Source organism: Xiphophorus hellerii, chromosome 17 (assembly GCF_003331165.1).
Source record: "Xiphophorus hellerii strain 12219 chromosome 17, Xiphophorus_hellerii-4.1, whole genome shotgun sequence".
Lineage (NCBI taxonomy): Eukaryota > Metazoa > Chordata > Actinopteri > Cyprinodontiformes > Poeciliidae > Xiphophorus > Xiphophorus hellerii.
Genome location: NC_045688.1, coordinates 2532282 through 2551473, shown reverse-complemented (window position 1 = coordinate 2551473; position 19192 = coordinate 2532282). Strand labels below are relative to the sequence as shown.

The following is a 19192-nucleotide window of genomic DNA, read 5'->3' as shown; positions in this document are numbered from 1 at the left end:
TCTAAAGTACTAAAATCACTCGTATATTAGCACTGAAGCAAAGCTTTGTTTCGTAAAAATGGTTTTATCAACATATAGAGACTGGGTTTCATCAAATCTGTCATACTTCCTTGTAAACTTGGAAATAAAACATTCTAGATAGAAGAAAAAACACAAAGTTCCTGCTTTCTAAGAATTGCATTTTATTTTGATTTGTCTAAAAGTCTTGGTCAACATTTCAAACTTTAATGAACTAAGTCCTTTAACTGCTGCAGTACTTGGAGCACCAAATAAGCCAGTGCAATGATTTACTTGTCTGTAAACACGACGTTGAGTCACAAACCAGAGCACATCGCAAAGCAACAAACACAGGAGCTACAGGTGCTGAAAGTGGAAGAAAGTCTCAAGCTGGAAAGAAACAAAATTCATACAAGACCAGGACTGAGAGAATAACGGAAACGGTTTAAACAACCTGTGAAATTTAGGACAGTATGAACCGGTGCACTCTTCAAAATAAAACATTAATGGTGCAAGAATACAGATGCATTTCAATACATTAGAACAGCATTGAAAAATTATTTATTTCAGTAATTCTGCTCAAAAATGGCAACTTATAGAGTCATTACACATATATTTTACATTTTCTTTTCTGTAACTTCAGATGAAACCCAAAGTTTTATTGGATAGAAACAAACTAGTAAACCAGAAAAAAGAACTTGAGCATATTCATGGGAAGTTGAGTGGAAGAAAAAAGGTGCACAAACAGCAGGGATTACTGCAGCCTGTATTGGGAAGTAAAGATTCACAAGACATATCCAGGCTACAACAGTCGCATTCCTTGAGTTGACCCGCTTCACCGAGGACAGAGGTCCTGCCTGGGCCAGAGAGAAAAAGGACTGGACTCTTTCCCAGTGGTTGAAAGTCCAAATTTAAGACAAAACCTTGAATTTCATTTTTGAAATTAAGGTCCCAGAACCTGTTGGAATCTGGTCGTTTGAGTTCCAGTGGGACGTTTCCGCAGTTAGTGAAGATTTTAAGAGCCTCATTGATGGTGTTGGACAGTCATCTACCAGGACATTTTGGATCACTTCATTCTTTCTTCTACTGATGTTATTTTTAGAGATGTTGAGTTCATTCTCCAACAGGACTTGGTACCCACACCAACCCACACAGCCAAAGGTACCAAAAGTTGGTCTAATCACCATGTGGTGCTGTTCTTGACTGTCTGACCGATATCAAAGCAACCTGGACTTCAGAGCAAATGCTGTACTGTAAGGGGCATGGACATAGTTTCAACTCATCCACATTTTTGCATTAAAATCCTTTTTCACCTGTTGGATGTAATGTACTTTTCTGACAAACTGAATTTGCTTCATTAGCTATAAGCCAGAATCATCAAAGTTAACTGAATTACATGCTTGAAATCTGGATTGGACATATAAGTGTTTGAACCTTGAGCTGGGGTCTTTCTGCAGGAAGTTCACATGTTCTCCCTGTACTTAGTTAGGTTCTCTCTGGGGAGACGCCAAGCGCAACTTCCTTCTTCACAAAATGTAAACAAAAATGGAGTGGCAACAGATTTTAGTGGTTGTAGTATTTCTCCGTCCTTTGGTAAAAGACCAGGAGCCATTTCTCCTTCTGGAAGTAGACATGTGTTTGTTGTGGTTGTATTTACCCAGAATGCTATAGTTTGCTTTCTGTCTTTGGAACGGTCTCTGGCCCGCTTGGCGTTCACATATTAATTTGAACCATGCCAGATTCTACTTCAACCAATCCAAGATCTAGGTTTGTAGGCCATCCAGAGTTTGCTTTTTTGGTCCACGTCAGATTTTGATAGTGCGTTCTCACTGAACTAGACTTTCTATTTCAAAGTGGGCTAACCAGGGTTGGTGTGAATGTACCCTCAGTCTACATCAGGTCTGAGACTGTTTGGTTGATTGTCCTGTGTGTCTCTGAGATGGACTGGTGACTCTCTCAGGATGCACCGTCACTCGTCGCTGTCTCTAGGTCTTTCAAATGACGATATGATTGATCTAATCAAAGAGACTGACAGGAGAAATAATCAGAGGAGCAGAATTTGTACCTCCAATATTAGTGCAGGGACTAAAGAAAGGCAAAAGTCTCTCCGCGAAGCAGCAACCAGTAAAGGAGTAGAGAAGATCAGCAGTATCTACGTTATAAAAGGAGACCAGACCTCCATCATAATCAACAAATACTCCCACCCTCTCTGGATTTAATCTTCTAGTTAAACGGACTATTGGTTTATCAAATGCCTCATATTCTTCCCCATTCCTTAGACAAATTGTCCAGAAACCACTTTCTGGTTGCAGTGTGAGTTCTCCCTTCCTTTCAATCGACTCGGTGGCGACTCCTATAGTCCAGTCGGTCTTCCCTTTAACCAGGACCTCAAAGTAGAATCTTTGATGGAAGAAACTTTTTCCTAAAACACTGACATGGTCACTGAATCTCTTTGGATTGTCTGGAACGTCTTTCCTCACATCTACATGATGGACCCGTTTCCCATTGTCAGATAAAACTAGTTCTGGATGTGCCGTATCTGGATCCAGAGTCACCTCAAATGCAAACTCCTTGATACTCCTCAGTGTTGCTTTGTTTATCTTGTCAACTACAGGAGTGATAATCATCGGAGCAGAGTTTCTGCCATTGCAGTTACTACTTGTATTAATATACAGCAGGAGATTTTTTTTGAAGGAGCATTTTTTGTATGAATAGATCAGATCTGCTGTATTTACATTATAGAAGGAGACGAGACCCTTGTCATAATCCACAAAGATTCCCACCTTCTGAAGACGGGACTTCAGAGGGAGTACAACTGAAGGCTTTGCCAAAGCTTCATAAACCTTGTCTTTTAACCATATAGTCCAGAAGCCATTATTGGGGCTGAGGCAGATTTTCCCTTTTCGGTTGATGGACTCGTGGGCTATCCCAACAGACCAATCAGTTTTCCCTTCAACCTGAACCTCAATGTAGAACTTTCCTGAGGAAAATGTCTCCTTTCCTACTACACTGGCACATGTGTCAAACCTCTGGGAGGTCATTGGGAGATCTTTGGTCACATTAGTGTCGTAAACTTGTTTCCCATCACTGGAGAGGACAAGATCGCGATGCGCCGTATCCGGATCCAAGGTTACGTCCACTGCAAACTCACGGAGTTTTTCCAACTCGGCTTCCTTTTCTCCAATGCCTTCTGTCACAAAACGTAGATGCCGAGGGTTGAGATCTGAAACAAAGCAAGGCGTCCATGAAGTAGCTCTTCCATCTGCACAAACAACTCTAGTTTTTACATATCAGAATTAGTGCTGCAATATATTTGTTTAATTTTACCAATGACTCTTTCAAGACCTGTTGTCATGGAAGTGGAGCTATGCAACAGGCTACCCAAAGGACACCCAACTGATCAGGGGAGAACTTTGGGAACTAACGTCCAACAAAATGGACGAAACCTAAACAACAGCGACTAACCATACCATCATTCTTTACTGAAAATGTAATGAGACCTCATCGAACAAGATAAAACGTCACCATATTTTTTGTTGAGGTGACTGCTATCTCATGAGCATTAGCCAGTTGCCATCGTTGTAACTTAACCCTCGGTCTTAATGTGACGTTCAGGAGGATCGCACCAGATGTCACGGTCGGACAGCGGGAAAGCGTGGGATTGTCCAGTCAAGCTGATCTCAAAACCACACACAAAAAGAACTTGTAAAAGCGCATGCTGGGTTATTGTGACCCCACCGGACCGCGCACAGGGTAAATTGATGCGCAACGGTTAAGAAGATGCCTTAAGTAGCCTTAAATCATCTGTTTGGCAGCATTTTGGCTTTTCAGTAGGAATGATAAATGGCAACAAAGTGAGAAAGACGAACAATATCTGAGCACTAAAAGTTGTTGAGAGACTGATGGAGGCAGAAAGCATTGATAAAACTGATTGCTGGTGTCTAGGGGTTCGCTGAGCTACTTCACAATCGCATGCTATCAGTAGCAACTAGGAAATGGTAAATGTTGTACTGAAGACATTGTATGGTTGAAGCACTGTCCCAAGGTCTGAAGAGGTGAATGAAATCAGACAAGAGTTTCAGGTGAAAATGAAAATGCAGAATAAAGGCCCTTTTGCAGCATAAATCTTTTAAAGTTTTATTGAAAGTATTTCATTTTGTTCTTGTTAACTTAATATCACCTCTCGTCTCGTCTTATGAGATTTAGGTATCATTTCACCCCTCAAAATGACACCCACATAACTATACAACCCAGTTAGATGGAGACAGAAGAGCCCAAGTCTGCTTGAAGACAACATGTATGTGCGGCACATTAATCTTGAAAAAAGATATTTTTTAAACTACAAGAAACTAAACATTTACGTGTCAAAGCAAAGTAAAATCTTTCAGTGTGATGGGATTTCTTCTCTACAGTAGCTCTAAGTAAGAAATCTCTACTTAGATTAAATAGTGCGTCCATCAATCTGAGCACAGGAGTTCCACTAGGGTGTGTGTTTGGTATCTTATTATTCCACTCACACAACTGTGCTGGCAAATTTAGCACACATTTGTGAGACTAAACGTCAATGAAACATTTAATACAAATGGTTCCACATTAAAACATTTCTGTTGTCAGAATTGTTTTATTTTCCCTTACCTTGTTCTTCGCAGAATCTTTTTAACTGTTCCACCAGGTTGTTCTGTCCAATCGCCTGTAAAATATTGATTGCTGCCTGCTTAGCCCCAGGGCCTTTGTATTGGCGTAGCATCAGATCAACCGTCTCCCATCTTTCTGCCCCCTCCAGGTCATCTTCTGGGATGCCTTTTTGACCATTCAAGATGTCATCCTGCTTCAAAAACCATTTAAATTGTTCAAAGTCATCCTGCTTCAAGTTCTTGAGAGTATTTAGGAGCTCCACAGAAAGTTTTTCCATGCTCTCACTTTTGGGGAACTTCTGGAAATATGGAGACAGAAAAAATATTTAGTTAAAATAAATGTCTTTAAATGAGATCCAACAAATATACTCCAAACAAGATTGTGCTTACTTCTGCAAATCAAGGTTGATTTTTACAGGATGAAACCTGTTTCCATGTCATGTACAAAGGCTAAATACACAACTCTAATTCTCAACGCAGAACACCAAACGAAAGTTTCCATTTTGCTTTGTTGATTGAATTCATGTCTCCAAATCAATGCAACTGATTGATATATTTCTTTCACTTGTTTTGTTTTACTGCCTGACTTACCTTCATGGAAATATTAGTTTAAAAACTCTATTCTGTAAATGTTTCTGGTTATATAATTAGCCCAGCTTTGTTTTGGGTGTTTTCTGTTTCAGCGACAGAACTAACAGTCAAAAATCTGTTTTTTAATTGTGTAAAACAGTTTTTAAAGTGCTTTAAAGAGCCTGGAACATCTCTGCGTTATTTTTACAGAGAGGCGTTTATCAAACAGAAAGCAAACCTCGTTCTTTGCTTTGCTAAACATGTTAGTTTCTGTTCTTGTGCCGAGTATTTCTATATTTTCTGCTACTGAATCAAGTGTAGAAGGAAAACTCACCCATCTCAGTCCAACCCAGCTGTTTAAATACAGCTGAATGTTTCTGTCCGCTAACGGTGTAACAGTTTCAGTCCTGCTTCAGTCTGACTTCCTGTAGACGTCAGCGTCTCTTATCAGCTCCTATGCTTGCAGAGGAGGAGCATGCTCTTCAAACTGAAAGCAGCTTCAGCAAACGTGCAGACAGTAAAACACCCATCATCAATTATAAATCTGCTCCTGTTGAAGCTTTAAAGGGGATCAATTATGCTTTCTTTTTAACAGGTTAGGATATCTATCCTGTTAAAGATAGATATCCTTTCTTTAACAGGATATCTCTGTCAAAAAGATATCTTTGTTAAAGGATAGCTCTTTAGTAAACACTTATGACGTGTTAACTGCTGCGATTTTCATGTTGATTTGAAGGGATCACTGGTGAGAGTAGAACAGCAAAACAATATACTTTATCAGTGTATTAAATATTGATTATAAGCTGTTCACTTCCATCATCTCTAGGAGACTTGAAACTATCCTACCAGGACTAATACATAATGATCAAACAGGCTTTATTAAACATCGACAAACTCAAGATAACATTAGGAAAGTTTTACATATTATGAACCAGGTTCACAGACAAAAAATAGAGACTTTAGTGCTAAGTTTAGACGCCGAAAAGGCATTTGATTCTGTGAGGTGGTCCTTTTTATATCAGGTTCTTGAGAGATTTGGATTTGATAAATCTATAATAAATACTATATCTGGGTTGTATGATAAACCAACAGCCAAAATCAAAATTAATGGAGACCTTACTGAATCATTCATACTCGAGCGAGGTACCCGACAGGGTTGCTGTTTGTCGCCACTCCTCTTCGCCCTGTTTATAGAACCATTGAGCCAATGGATCAGACAAAGACGGGATATAATTGGAATAAGGACCATAGGAGGCGAGCAAAAATTGGCATTATTTGCTGATGACTTGTTGCTTGTTATGTCTCATCCTAATCTGGTTCTCCCCAAATTAATGAAAATCTTATCAGATTTCGGTTTATACTCAGGGTACAAGGTTAATGTGAACAAAACACAGGTACTAACGGTGAATTATGACCCACCAGCTGAAATTAAAAATTGCTATAAATGGGAATGGGAGGCAGATAGTATTAGGTATCTGGGGGTGGTGATCCATCGTGACCCTAATGAAATGTTTGAAGCCAATTATGCCCCCTTGAACATAGCCATAAAGTCAGATATCCAAAGATGGAACGCCATACCTTTCTTAGACCTACACTCCAGGATTGAGTCAGTTAAATTAAACATTCTCCCCCGATTTTTGTATTTATTTCAATCCCTACCAGTTCCCGTACCGTCAAAACAATTTGTAGAATGGGATAAGATGCTGTCCAAATACATTTGGAAAGGGAAAAAAGCCAGAGTCAAATACAAAACTCTACAATTAAAAAAGGAAAAAGGGGGTTGTGGGCTTCCATGTTTACGAGAATATTTTTGCGCAGCTCAGTTGAGACCTTTGATATGTTTGTGCTGTCCGGATTACACTGCAGGATGGAAAAATGTGGAAGGGGAAACGGTCAAAACAATGCCGATTAAAGCCATAATAGCTGACACAAAATTACAGAGTAAAATTAATTTGGCAGATGAACCTATATCACAAGTAATGATATCTGCATGGAATGAAGCAATTAGAATCTGTGGTTTAGAAAATGCCTCTAAACTCTTAAGATGGTGCGCTTATGATTCGGATTTCCTCCCAAATCAACATGACGATAGATTCAAGAAGTGGATTTCAAAAGGCCTAACTAATTACTATTCTTTTGTCCATAAAGGGACGTTCCAATGTTTTGAAACCCTGAAAAGAAAACATGATTTATGTGCAGATGACTTTTTTAGATTTTTACAGGTCAGAAATTATTTTAATAAAGAGCTAAAAGTACATTTACATAATTTGAGATTTGTGGAAACGTTTATATTACTAACTAAATCAAAACCAGGTAAAACTATTTCCAGGTTATATGACGCCATCCTGCGGTGTAAGAAAGACAGCACTGATTATATTAAAGTGAAGTGGGAAAAAGAAGCCAGCCTGACAATCTCAGAAGATGATTGGGGCCACATCTGTAAGATACCATGGACAACAACAAGATCGAAGGTTTGGCGTGAATTCTGCTGGAAAAATATTATAAGATTTTTCATAACCCCAAAGCAGAAACGATACCAGGGAAGGGGTTTTACCTGCTGGAGATGTGGAAGGGATGATGCCAATCATTTCCATATTTTCTGGGACTGCCAAACCATCCAGCAATATTGGTCTCAAATCCATAATCATTTACAGAACATCTTCACTGCTAATTTTCCTTTAACTTTTGAATGCATATTTTTATGTAACATACCGGTTGACAAACTGAACCACAACGATCAAAAACTTCTGTTCATTTTACTGGCCGGGAGCAAAAAGGCCCTTACAAGGAAATGGCTTAAACGGGAACCTCCAACAACTGATGACTGGATAAATGTAGTGAAAGAGATCTATGTACTGGAGAGACTATCTTTTTCCATTAATGTGCAGAGAGATACTTTCTACAAGATATGGTCAAAGTGGACAGAATATGTCAAACCTGTTGTGTCTGATTTTTCGTAAACCTTGCTGTCATTCAGATTTATGCTCTAATTTGATATGTCAATTATGGGTTGGTACTCAGACCGCCCCGCCGCTCCCATTCAAGTTTTGGTTTTTTGTTTGTTTTTTTTGTTTTTTTTTCTCTCTCTCTCTTGTCTAAATTAGAAAACAGAGGAAGCATGTAAAAATGTGAATGTAATCGGTGTAATTATATAATTGTATTGTAATGTGCTTTCTCAATAAAAATGTTAATATAAAAAAAAAAAAACAATATACTTTGGTATATTTTTATTAGAATAACAGTCGAAATGAAGTTGAACGCAAAAGAAATGATGAAAAACTGGAGGATGCCGGCATCGATCCCACTACCTTTTGCATGCAAATGCAACAGCTACAGTAGCATGCGAAAGTAAGTCCAACCAGCCAATCGCTGAGCACTATTGTACCAAAGTAAGTCCAACCAGCCAATCGCTGAGCGCTATTGTACCAAAGTAAGTCCAACCAGCCAATCGCTGAGCACTATTGTACTAAAGTAAGTCCAACCAGCCAATCACTGAGCGCTATTGTACCAAAGTAAATCCAACCAGCCAATCACTGAGCGCTATTGTACCAAAGTAAGTCCAACCAGCCAATCACTGAGCGCTATTGTACCAAAGTAAGTCCAACCAGCCAATCGCTGAGCGCTATTGTACCAAAGTAAGTCCAACCAGCCAATCGCTGAGCGCTATTGTACCAAAGTAAGTCCAACTAGCCAATCACTGAGCGCTATTGTACCAAAGTAAGTCCAACCAGCCAATCGCTGAGCGCTATTGTACCAAAGTAAGTCCAACCAGCCAATCGCTGAGCACTATTGTACTAAAGTAAGTCCAACCAGCCAATCACTGAGCACTATTGTACTAAAGTAAGTCCAACCAGCCAATCACTGAGCGCTATTGTACCAAAGTAAGTCCAACCAGTCAATCACTGAGCGTTATTGTACCAAAGTAAGTCCAACCAGCCAATCACTGAGCGCTATTGTACCAAAGTAAGTCCAACCAGCCAATCACTGAGCGCTATTGTACCAAAGTAAATAATCTTACCTCTTTAGCTGCCTTGTATATATATATATATTTTTCAATTTATATTACTAAATACCATTATAATACTTCTATTATATTATAATACACCTTTGTTTATAAATGGAAATGTGTTCTGTGAATAAATGCTGTTCACAGAATCTGCTTAATTGGGCTGCTCATCACATGAACTTTGACCCCTATTGAACTTTATGACTACTCTTTACAATTTCAATCTGACTGGCTTAACACAAGTGTAGTTATATTGAGGTATTAAGATGTCATTGCTATATACTGTAGATGTATATTGTCACTTTGAGTTTATTTATACATCTACAGTCTGAACTTTATTTAACTTGTCACATAATTATAATCAGAATGAAAACTGCACAACGGTTTTGATTTATTACTCCTTTTTCATATCAATCGCATCAATTCAACAAACTTTATACACATTGTGAAAAGATAAACATTGTCTAGATAAAAGAGGGCTGAAATGAGAAAGCAGGCGTTCTTTGTCCTCGGCGCTGGAAAGAAGTCAATACTGGGAAGCAGATTGAGGAAACAGCAACAGACCGCACCCTGGAATCACGGGAGACTTGAGACTCCTCGCCGACAAGAAGGGACAAGTACCGGACTCCCAAGCCCTGGTTCCTGATCCGACCGTCGGTCTTGCCTCAACCCAAAAATATTGCAACAGACTTGGAGATAAGACAAAGATCCCGGAGGGATAAAGAGCTGGGTTTTTAAAGGATTTAAATCTGCTCTACTTTGCTACTATTCTAAAGAGGACTTTTCCACACAAGGACAAGGATCCCGACCAAGGTTTCTGGATGTGCCTGTTACTAAAGATCCATCAGCAACTGGGTGTGAGTTGAATCTGCCCCCCAAAAATCTATCTCAGAACTAGTGACATAAGTGAGGGAAAGGAGACAGCATAGTATGATTATACATGTGAATTTTATTATACTGCTCTTGAATTATATACAATTGATTATTGATCTGTATGTCACATATCCTTGCTCAAGCTTGCTTAATAAATTTATACTATAAAATTCTGATGAGGTTGGTGGACATTGGAATTAATTGAGTCATTTTGATCATTTTTCTGTTCTTTTAATTGAGGTAAAACTAATGTACATGATTCTAGGAAACAGGAGGCTTCATAATTTCCTTTGGTGAGTGTAGATAATGACCCTGGGACTTACATCTAAGTCACTAAATTTAATCTAGCCGGTTCCAAGAGCGAGTTATAATGTAGAAAGTGAGCTACCGTTAACAGAAGTGGTTATTGGAATTATGCAGCTGCGAGGGCTACTCAGCTGATTGTTTCTTAACTGTAAAGGGTCATAACTTCTGGATTGGAGGTAGTTAGAGCTAGACGAATCGCTTTCGCCACCAGTTTAAACAGATTATCTCTCATGGAGTACTCTTAGGGTAATACCCAGGTCTCAGAGATTTTCCGGACCTGTTAGACGGAGAACTGGTCAGTAGTCAGTCCAAAGGAGTTGTGATGAAGAGGGCGGGGCTGACTATTGTGCAGTAACAGTAACCTCCTATTTAATAAGATGCAGAGATTTTCATTGGGATGATCAGGATGGACGGGATTAGAAGTGAACAGATTGGCGAGAGGAAAGAGACGGTTTGGAAAAGTTCTTAGAAAAAGAGATGGATAGGATGAGATTCAGAAAACCCGGAGGGAAAACAGTGAAAAAAACCGGATGTTGCCATCTGGTGGCAGAAAGATGGTACTACAATAAACCTGTGACCCTTTCTCAAATGTTTCACATACAAATAATTACAATAGCTGAATTAAAATTATGTTTTCAATTTAACTATTTGCAGGCCTTACTGGCGTTTAGCTCTTAATTTAAACATATGTATCATCTGTGGGACATATAAAGTTATATTTTATTAATTTATTTTCAAACTGTTTCAAAAATACACGCCTAGTAAATATTTGTGAAAATATTGACAGACATATCTAGAATAAGATCTGACCCAGTGATATCCAAAAAGAAAAAAGAACAAACCCTTATTTATTAATGATGGTAAGAATAACAGAGAAACGTAATGTTATGTATAATTAAAAAAGGACTTGCTTTTATTACAACCTGAACGTCTTGTCTACATAATTCGTCTGTTTACCTGCAAATAGTTTATCTCGTCTCCTGGCAATATCTACAATACAGTCATGACAATTACAGCTCAAATTGTTTTAAAAACAGGAAAATTATTGTATTTGTATCAAACCACTGTGTCTGGTTATTCCAACTTTGATTTTTCAGTATTAAAGAGCGAACGTGTTTGTAATAATGTGATGTTATTAAATGAAACCAGTAATTATTCTCTCTCATGATGGTTAGCTTCCGTTTTAACTCGTTTTTTATTAGTGACTGAGCTAAATGAGTGACGTAGCGTTCAAACTCCCACACTGACGCCTGAAACTAAATGTTGACTGACAGAGTTTGAATTTTATCACAGCGCCAAACAAAGTTTCAACAGGAATATTAAACCTCTGACAGTAAAACATGGAGAAGTTGTGTGTAAAATGGAACATTTTTAATTATTTTGATTTTATGATGCAAGTTTTACACAAACACCCACTAGATAAAGTATCGTATAAAGAAGTGTTAGGACCAAACTCTGAAAATAAAAAATAAAAAAATTACATGAATAAAAGCATAAAATTATGACTTTGTTCTGATATTATTTAAACTCTGTCAAAATATTATAATTTTATTCTTGTATTAATATGACTTTATTCTTGAAATATTACTTTATTGTTATATAATAACTACAACTATACTCATTATTTTGACTTTATTCTAATATTATTTTGACTTTATTTTCACAATATTATAACTTTATTTTCATTATTTCAACTTCTCATCATTTTTACTTTATTCTTTAAATATTTTTTATTCTCATATTATTTTGATTTTATTTTTCAAATATGACTTTGTTGTCATATTAGTGCAACTTTAATCTTGTATTAAATCTCATGCGACTTTATTTTTGTAATATTATGACTTTAAACTCCGCCGTACAAATGGAATCATAAAAAAACAACCAGTTGAATTGCAGATGCTTTAATTCATGGAGTTGGATGGCGGTGACTTTGGGAGATGATCAGAGGTTTGGCGTTCAAGCCGCCGTGATAAACGCCGGGACTGAAGAACGGATAAAGTTTCTCCGTGAAGGAGCAGTCTGAGTATCGGTGGATCTCTTCTGCAGAATCAACGTTGTGGAAAATGATGGAGCCCACCTTGTAATCCACAAAAACACCGACTTTGTTCAATGGAGTTTTTACATCCAGGTTCAAACCGGCCGCCTTGATCGTATCTCCGCTTCGTAATCCGACGGCCCAGTAGCCGCCGCCGGGGCTCGACGAGATCGACCCCTTCCTGCCAATCGATCCGTAGACGACGCCGACGTCCCAGGCCGTTTTTTCTCTCACCTCAGCCTCGAAATAAACTCTCCCAGAGGAGAAACTCTGCCTGCCCAAAACGTTGGCCGCAGTGTCGAACCGTTCCGGGTTATCGGGGAGATTCTGCTTCACGCCGCCACAGTGGACCCGCTTCCCGTCTGGAGATAAAACCAGGTTGGGATGCGCCGTGTCCGGATCCAGAGTCACATCGACAGCAAACTGCTGCATTCGGATCAGCTTGGCCTTGCTGAGGAACCTCTTCATTTCTCCGTCAAGCAATTCCTTCAGCTTGTCCACGGAGGCCATGACGGTTTCGCCATAGGACGGCTGATGAACGGAGAACTCTGTGAGGTCGGAGGTTTCCACGTCCTGGAGGAACTGCAGGTTGGTATCCGTAAGGAGAAGACGATCCAGCTCCGCCTCGCTCTTCGTCAGCTCTGAGATTTCCTTCTCCAGCTTTCTGATGAGCTGCTCCGCTTGCTTTTGGAAAGTCTTCTGCTTCTCCTCGACGGCTTTGGTGAGATGGGACAGACTTTCCTGGACCGACTGGATTAAAACTCTGAAAGTCTGCAGACTCTCTGCGGTCTGTCGCTCGGCAGACTTCCTGCTCAGCTCTGCTGAACGCTGGATCTCACAGATCTTCATCTTTCTCTCTTTTATTTTCAGCCTCGCTTCCGACTTCATTTCCCTCAGTCTGGACTTCTGTCTTTCACTTTCACATTGGGAAGGAACAGCAGTCAGGCCTGGATTGGAGCAAAAACAGAATCAGTTGGACCACTCATATATTTCTGAGATTAAGTGATGGCTTCAAACTTAAATTGTAACGTTAATGTCAGAATTCTGACAGGAAAGTAAAATTTCTCACGTTAAAGTCAGAAATCTAAGATAAAATGATTCCTTACAAACCTAAATTCTCAGATTAAAGTCAGAATTTTGATATTTAATGATATACAAATTTAAATTATGAGATTTAAATCAGAAATCTCAGATTAAAGTCAGAAATCTGAGATTGTCAGAATTTTGGGACATTATAACAATAACAGTTTTCATATTTACCATTTTCGAACTCCCCTCTTTGCGCCGATCTTGTGTTTGACAGACGTTGTGCCAGATCATTTCTGCTGATCTTCTCTAAAACCTGCAACGATCTCCTCACCGCCTCGGCCTCGCCGTACCTTTGGACCATCAGGTCCACCGTGTCTGTCCGGTCCGCCTTCTCCAGCCGGGACACCGGGATGGACCGGGGGTCATTCCCATCAGCCTGAAGCAGCCACTTGAACTGTTTGAACTGGTCGCCTGTCAGGTGCTCCAGGGTCTTCCACAGATCCTCTTTAGCTGTCGCCATTGTTGTTTAGGCACCAGCTGAGACCCTGAAAACACAAAAAATACACAAAATACTAAATTACTGAAGCTTGTCTTTGATTTATTTTTAAAAACTATCATAATTAAACAAATGTTCACTATAAACAATGAATTTGGTTTGGTTTAATCTGACAGCACCCAAAAACCCATGAATGTAAAACATTTGGATAAATTGGTATTAGTTTATTCTGAAGTTTGGGACCAAAGTCACAACATTTGTTCCATCTCCAGCTGCTGTGGTTCTTTCTCTCTGCTCTGAGTCAAACCAACCAAACCCTCTGAGCAGCCTGTTCCCCTCCTGGCCTGTGGGGGCGCTGCACCAAGAACCACTGAAGGAAACGACACAATAAACCTCTGAAGACACTGAGAGCAACTTCCTTCTTCACAAAACATAAACAAAATTGGAGTGGTGTCAGATTTTAGTGGTTCAAGGATTTCACTTTTGTCTTTGGCTAAAGACCATGAGCCATTTCTCCCGCTAGCGCTAGGCTAGCACGTTTGTTTTGGTTGTATTTACCCAGAATTCCCTGCGCTGCAGACCACTTCCTGATTTTGGACCGGACTCCTGCGCCCCAAGGGAGCATTCGCACCAACCCTCTTCAGTCCGCTTTAATCCAACTGCAGTCCATTTGCCTGGAAGGTTCTGTTCATTTGGAGAGGTGTGAATGCTAATCAAACTCTAATAAGAACCAAAAAAGCTAATTCTGGTACAAACCTCGGTCTCAGTACAGATAAGTGAACTCTGGTTCGCTGTGAACCAGAGTTCGAATGCTTCTGGTTTGAAGCGGACCAAATGGACCGGAGACCGCTCCAGAAGCAGGAAGAGGACCACAGCGCAGGGCATTGTGGGTAAATGCAAGCAAAACAAATGCGCTAGCTTAGCACTGGCATGAGAAATGACTCATGGTTTTGAGACAAAAGAGAAATCCTACAACCGCTAAAATCTGACGCTAATCCATTTTGTTTCCAATTTGTGAAGAAGGAAGTTTTCATGTTTCCTTCAGTGGTTATTGGTGCAGCGCCCCCACAGGCCAGGAGGGGAACAGGTTTTTCAAATGGTTTGGTTGATTTGACCAGAGAACCACAACAGCCCAAATTGTCAAGTTTTATCAAGTCTGGTTTCCTGTGCGATTCCCCACTTGAGAGGGAAAGTCTCTACTGTGAATCTTAACTGGATTTCACTCAAAGAGCCTCCACTGTAGCTGATCCATCTTTATTTTTATATGATGGTCATCATAGTTTTTAGCCTTCCAGCCACATAGCTGAAAGAAACGGAAACACATTTATTACATTTTGAAATTAAGATAAATACATTGTGAAATAATCAAACAGATTTCCACCCCTTTAAACTAATTATTCCAAAAGTATAATAAATAGCAAATATTTTATAGTAAAATTCAACACCAATAAATAAATTAGCATATTTATCAAAATTTCTTAAATATATTTTTAGTCAAAATTCTATTCAACATTTATTCATTTTTCACTTTCTACCATAAACAATAAAGACAAAGTGATTTTTTTTTTTAATTACTCACTTGATTTGATTTGAATATTAAAACTGTTCAGTACAACAACCAATCAGAGTCCATGTTCTGCTCCAGTGAGACTCAGGAAAGCAGCAGCAGCAGCATTGTGGAGCTTACCGGCTGTCCTCCACAGTTTGTAGAAACTTTTGCACAGTTCTGAATTGCCAGCACTGTTTGCTCCTGTCCTTCAAACAGGAGTGACGGGTCAGTCACACCAGTCCTACCTGCGCTCTCTGGTTGAGTCCACCTGGTTCTCATCACTAACCAGCGGAGAAGCTGCAGAAAGGTGCAGCAGAGGGGAGTGGCTACCTGGCGCTTCGCCACGAGTCAAACTGAATCTACCAGACTGTCAGGTCTAAGGCTGAAAGGTGAAAAAGACTTTTTATTCACAAACGATTCATTTTTTCACTGCTGAGGCTTAAATAATTCAGTATCTCCAGTTTGTTTTATTCCATGCACTTTGTCACATCCTATTGCTGTGAAGAAGTAATAAGATGCTTTATTACATCTTGTTACTAATTTTATGACAGAAGATTAGAATTTTATAGTTTTATCATTTTAATTATGACCTAATGTGCTGTACTCTAAACTCCTGCTTTCTTTTGCTATGGTTCTTTCTTTGGCTGCAGGTACCACAACATATTTCACTTTACTGTGTATAACTGCAATCTAATCTAATCTAATCTAATCTACACGTTTACTGGCTCAGTGAACTGATCTCTGGGCCTCAAATTGCAGAAAAACTACAAAAACTCTTTAATCAGCATTTACCTGATTTATTATTACAGTGATTTTTTTGTTTAAGTCAAACTGCTGGACGGGTCAATAAACCGCGGAAGCAAAACGAAACCGAACCTTTGGACGGGAACTGAGCGACATCCTGATTTATCCCATCAGGACGGTTTTTATCTTCACTGGAAGCAGAAGTTATCATATCTGGACCATAAAGTTTCCCAGAAATTATTGTAGGAAAGACACAGTTGTCATTTTGAGACCATTTTCCAACTAATAAAATATCAATAATGGCATATTAATGCAAGTACAGCAACTAAAAGATCAATAAACTTTCATGTTTAAAGAATATTTAACACTGAAACTGGAAGACATTTCAAATATCCAAAATAAGTAAAAATAAAACGATAAATAAAATGGATTTTGAAGTGTCAACAAAACAAAAGTGAGCTTTTTTTTTTTAAAAAAGAAAAGTTTGGACTTTTATAAAAAATAAAAGTGCAAACTAACTACTGTGTATTTGTAACGTTTTTATAAAATAAGAGGCTATTACTTTCTCCTGTTGGATAGGATTGTTTTTTATATATTAATAGATAAAAAAATCAAACTGCTTTTTGTATTTATTCGGGTTGTCTTTGTTTAAAATGAAATGTGTGTGAAGCATTTACGTGACAAAGAAGCAAAAGTAGAAAATAAAAGTGCAAACAAAGCGCTGTTTTTTACTAAAAGCCTCTGTTACATTTCAGTAATCTAAGCTACAAAACTTCTCCGTAATAAAACAGAAAATTATATTTATGTCAACTCTGAAACGGATTTTTTCAAAAAGTAACTTAGCAGTTTATCTTGTTAAATTTTTCACATTTCTGTTGATTCAAACCTGAAATTTTTAAAATGACATGAAGTAGAAAATAGGGGAAATACGTTTCTTTCACATTTCTGTGGCACATTTACGCGGTTTATTTTCTTTTTTTACATTGGGGATTAGAGAACAAACAGCGACTGTGAAATTCACCAGAAAGCAGAAGCTCATCCGCAGGGATTATGGGATTATTCCTGCAATCCAATAAAGCAGAAGAATATAAATGTTTACTTACTAAAACGGGAGTCCAGACTCGGTTCTTCCTCGCATGTGCTTCCTCTTTTTCTGTCTGCTTCATGAATGACCTATAAAAGGGAGGGACATAAAACCGACTGGCTGTAATTCTTTAAAGCTGCCACTAGATGGCGATGAAGTCTCATTTCTACAGTAATTATTTAGATGAGTAACTCTGGAAAAAAATTACTTTTAGGAGTATTGTTACTCCACAATAATTTTGTATATACATTTTATATGTTGAAAATAAGAAATCTGTTCAAAATTGATCAATTAAATTAATCTGTTCAGAATTGGGAATTGTTCAAAATAAAGAATCAGATTAGCATCTTGGAATTTGTTCAAATATGAATCTTAGAATCCGTTCAGAATCTAGAACTGGATCAAACACATGAATCTGTTCAAAATTCAAATTTAAAAATACTTTATTCATCCCAAATAATGAATATTTTCAAAATAGTGAATCTGTTCATCTTTGGAAATTAGTTGCACTTCAGTTTGAAAATGGCCTCATAACTCTTCACAGGTTGATTGTTTCTTCTCTGACGTCATTGCGGATATTTTCTCCAGATATTTTCTCTCTGCTTTTATTCTGGAGGAAATAATCTGACAGGAAGATCAACTTTAATTCCCACATGAAAACACCTTAATTGGAACTACAATAAAAGTTTATTTCATTACAAAAATGACACAGATTGTGCATAAATGCAGAAGAGGAAGGAAAACTCTTAACTCTTGTTGAAGTTGTTAAAGGTTGTTTTCATGCTTCAGATAACAGAAGCATTTTCCCACCACGCCTCCATCTGAGCCGCTGCGTTCTCCGATCCGTCCTCAACATTTCAGAGAAACGTTTCATCTGTTCACCGCAGGCTCGGCGAGATCTCATAACTCTAAACGCATCACAGCGCAGAAACGTCCTGAGCATCAGCTTCACAGACCAACTGAGAAATAAACTTCATTCATACCGACCCGGCCGGCCGGGTCCATTAACAAACTGGGAGGTTTTTCTGTGACAGAGTCTTTAAAGCATCTTTCTGAGGTTCCTGCTGTTTATTTTTATCATTTTCACTGATTATAAGATCAAATCTTTGTGTTACTGTCTAGTGAAAATATCTGAGTACGCTCGAAATGAGACAAAACTAACTTCTAAGTAACTTTTCCTGAAGACAGGAGATTTAAGTAAATAATTCCTTAGTTTTGATGAGAACTTTTTAGTTTTTATAACATGAAAAAAATGTATTTTTATAAGTGAAATAATCTGCTAGTGGAACTAGAATGTTTTATTATAAAACATTCTGGAATCAGTTCAGAATGTAGAACTAGATTAGACTCTGGAATCGGTTCAAAATAAAGAATCTGTTCAGAATAAAGAATTTGTTCAAAATAAGGAATCTGTTCAGAATAAAGAATCTGTTCAGAATAAAAAATTTGTTCAAAATAAGGAATCGGTTCAAAATAAAGAATCTGTTCAGAATAAAGAATTTGTTCAAAATAAGGAATCGGTTCAAAATAAAGAATCTGTTCAGAATAAAGAATCTGTTCAGAATATAAATTTTGAGATTAGTTCTGTTTACATAAATCCAGCTCCTATTTCTTGTTGAAAAGTTACTTATGAGTTAATTTTGTCTCATTTCAAGTGTATTAATATATTTGTACTAGAAACTAAACTTAAATTACCTGATAAGGTTTTCTGTTTTTGCAGTGCGGATCGGGGGATTTGAATTTAAACGCCACATCAGAGCATTTATGTTGCTCTACCACTGAAAAACCCATTGAAATAAATCTGATTTATTTTAGTGTTTTTTGGTAAAACTTTAGTATTTTCTGCATCTTTAAGCTGTGTGAGCAGGA

General features: G+C 38.2%; 1 protein-coding gene across 1 annotated transcript; it reads right to left on the bottom strand.

Annotated features, from left to right (window-relative positions):
- Positions 1-542: 542 nt before the first annotated feature.
- LOC116737139 (uncharacterized) lies at positions 543-18594 on the bottom strand. The gene is made up of 6 exons (XM_032590153.1): positions 17343-18594; positions 13682-13995; positions 12301-13368; positions 5536-5615; positions 4633-4930; positions 543-3220 (listed from the first exon to the last, which is right to left on the bottom strand). The coding sequence occupies exons 2-6, from the start codon at positions 13968-13970 to the stop codon at positions 2013-2015; spliced, it is 2943 nt and encodes a 980-aa protein (XP_032446044.1). The 5' UTR covers positions 13971-13995; positions 17343-18594; the 3' UTR covers positions 543-2012.
- Positions 18595-19192: the final 598 nt, after the last annotated feature.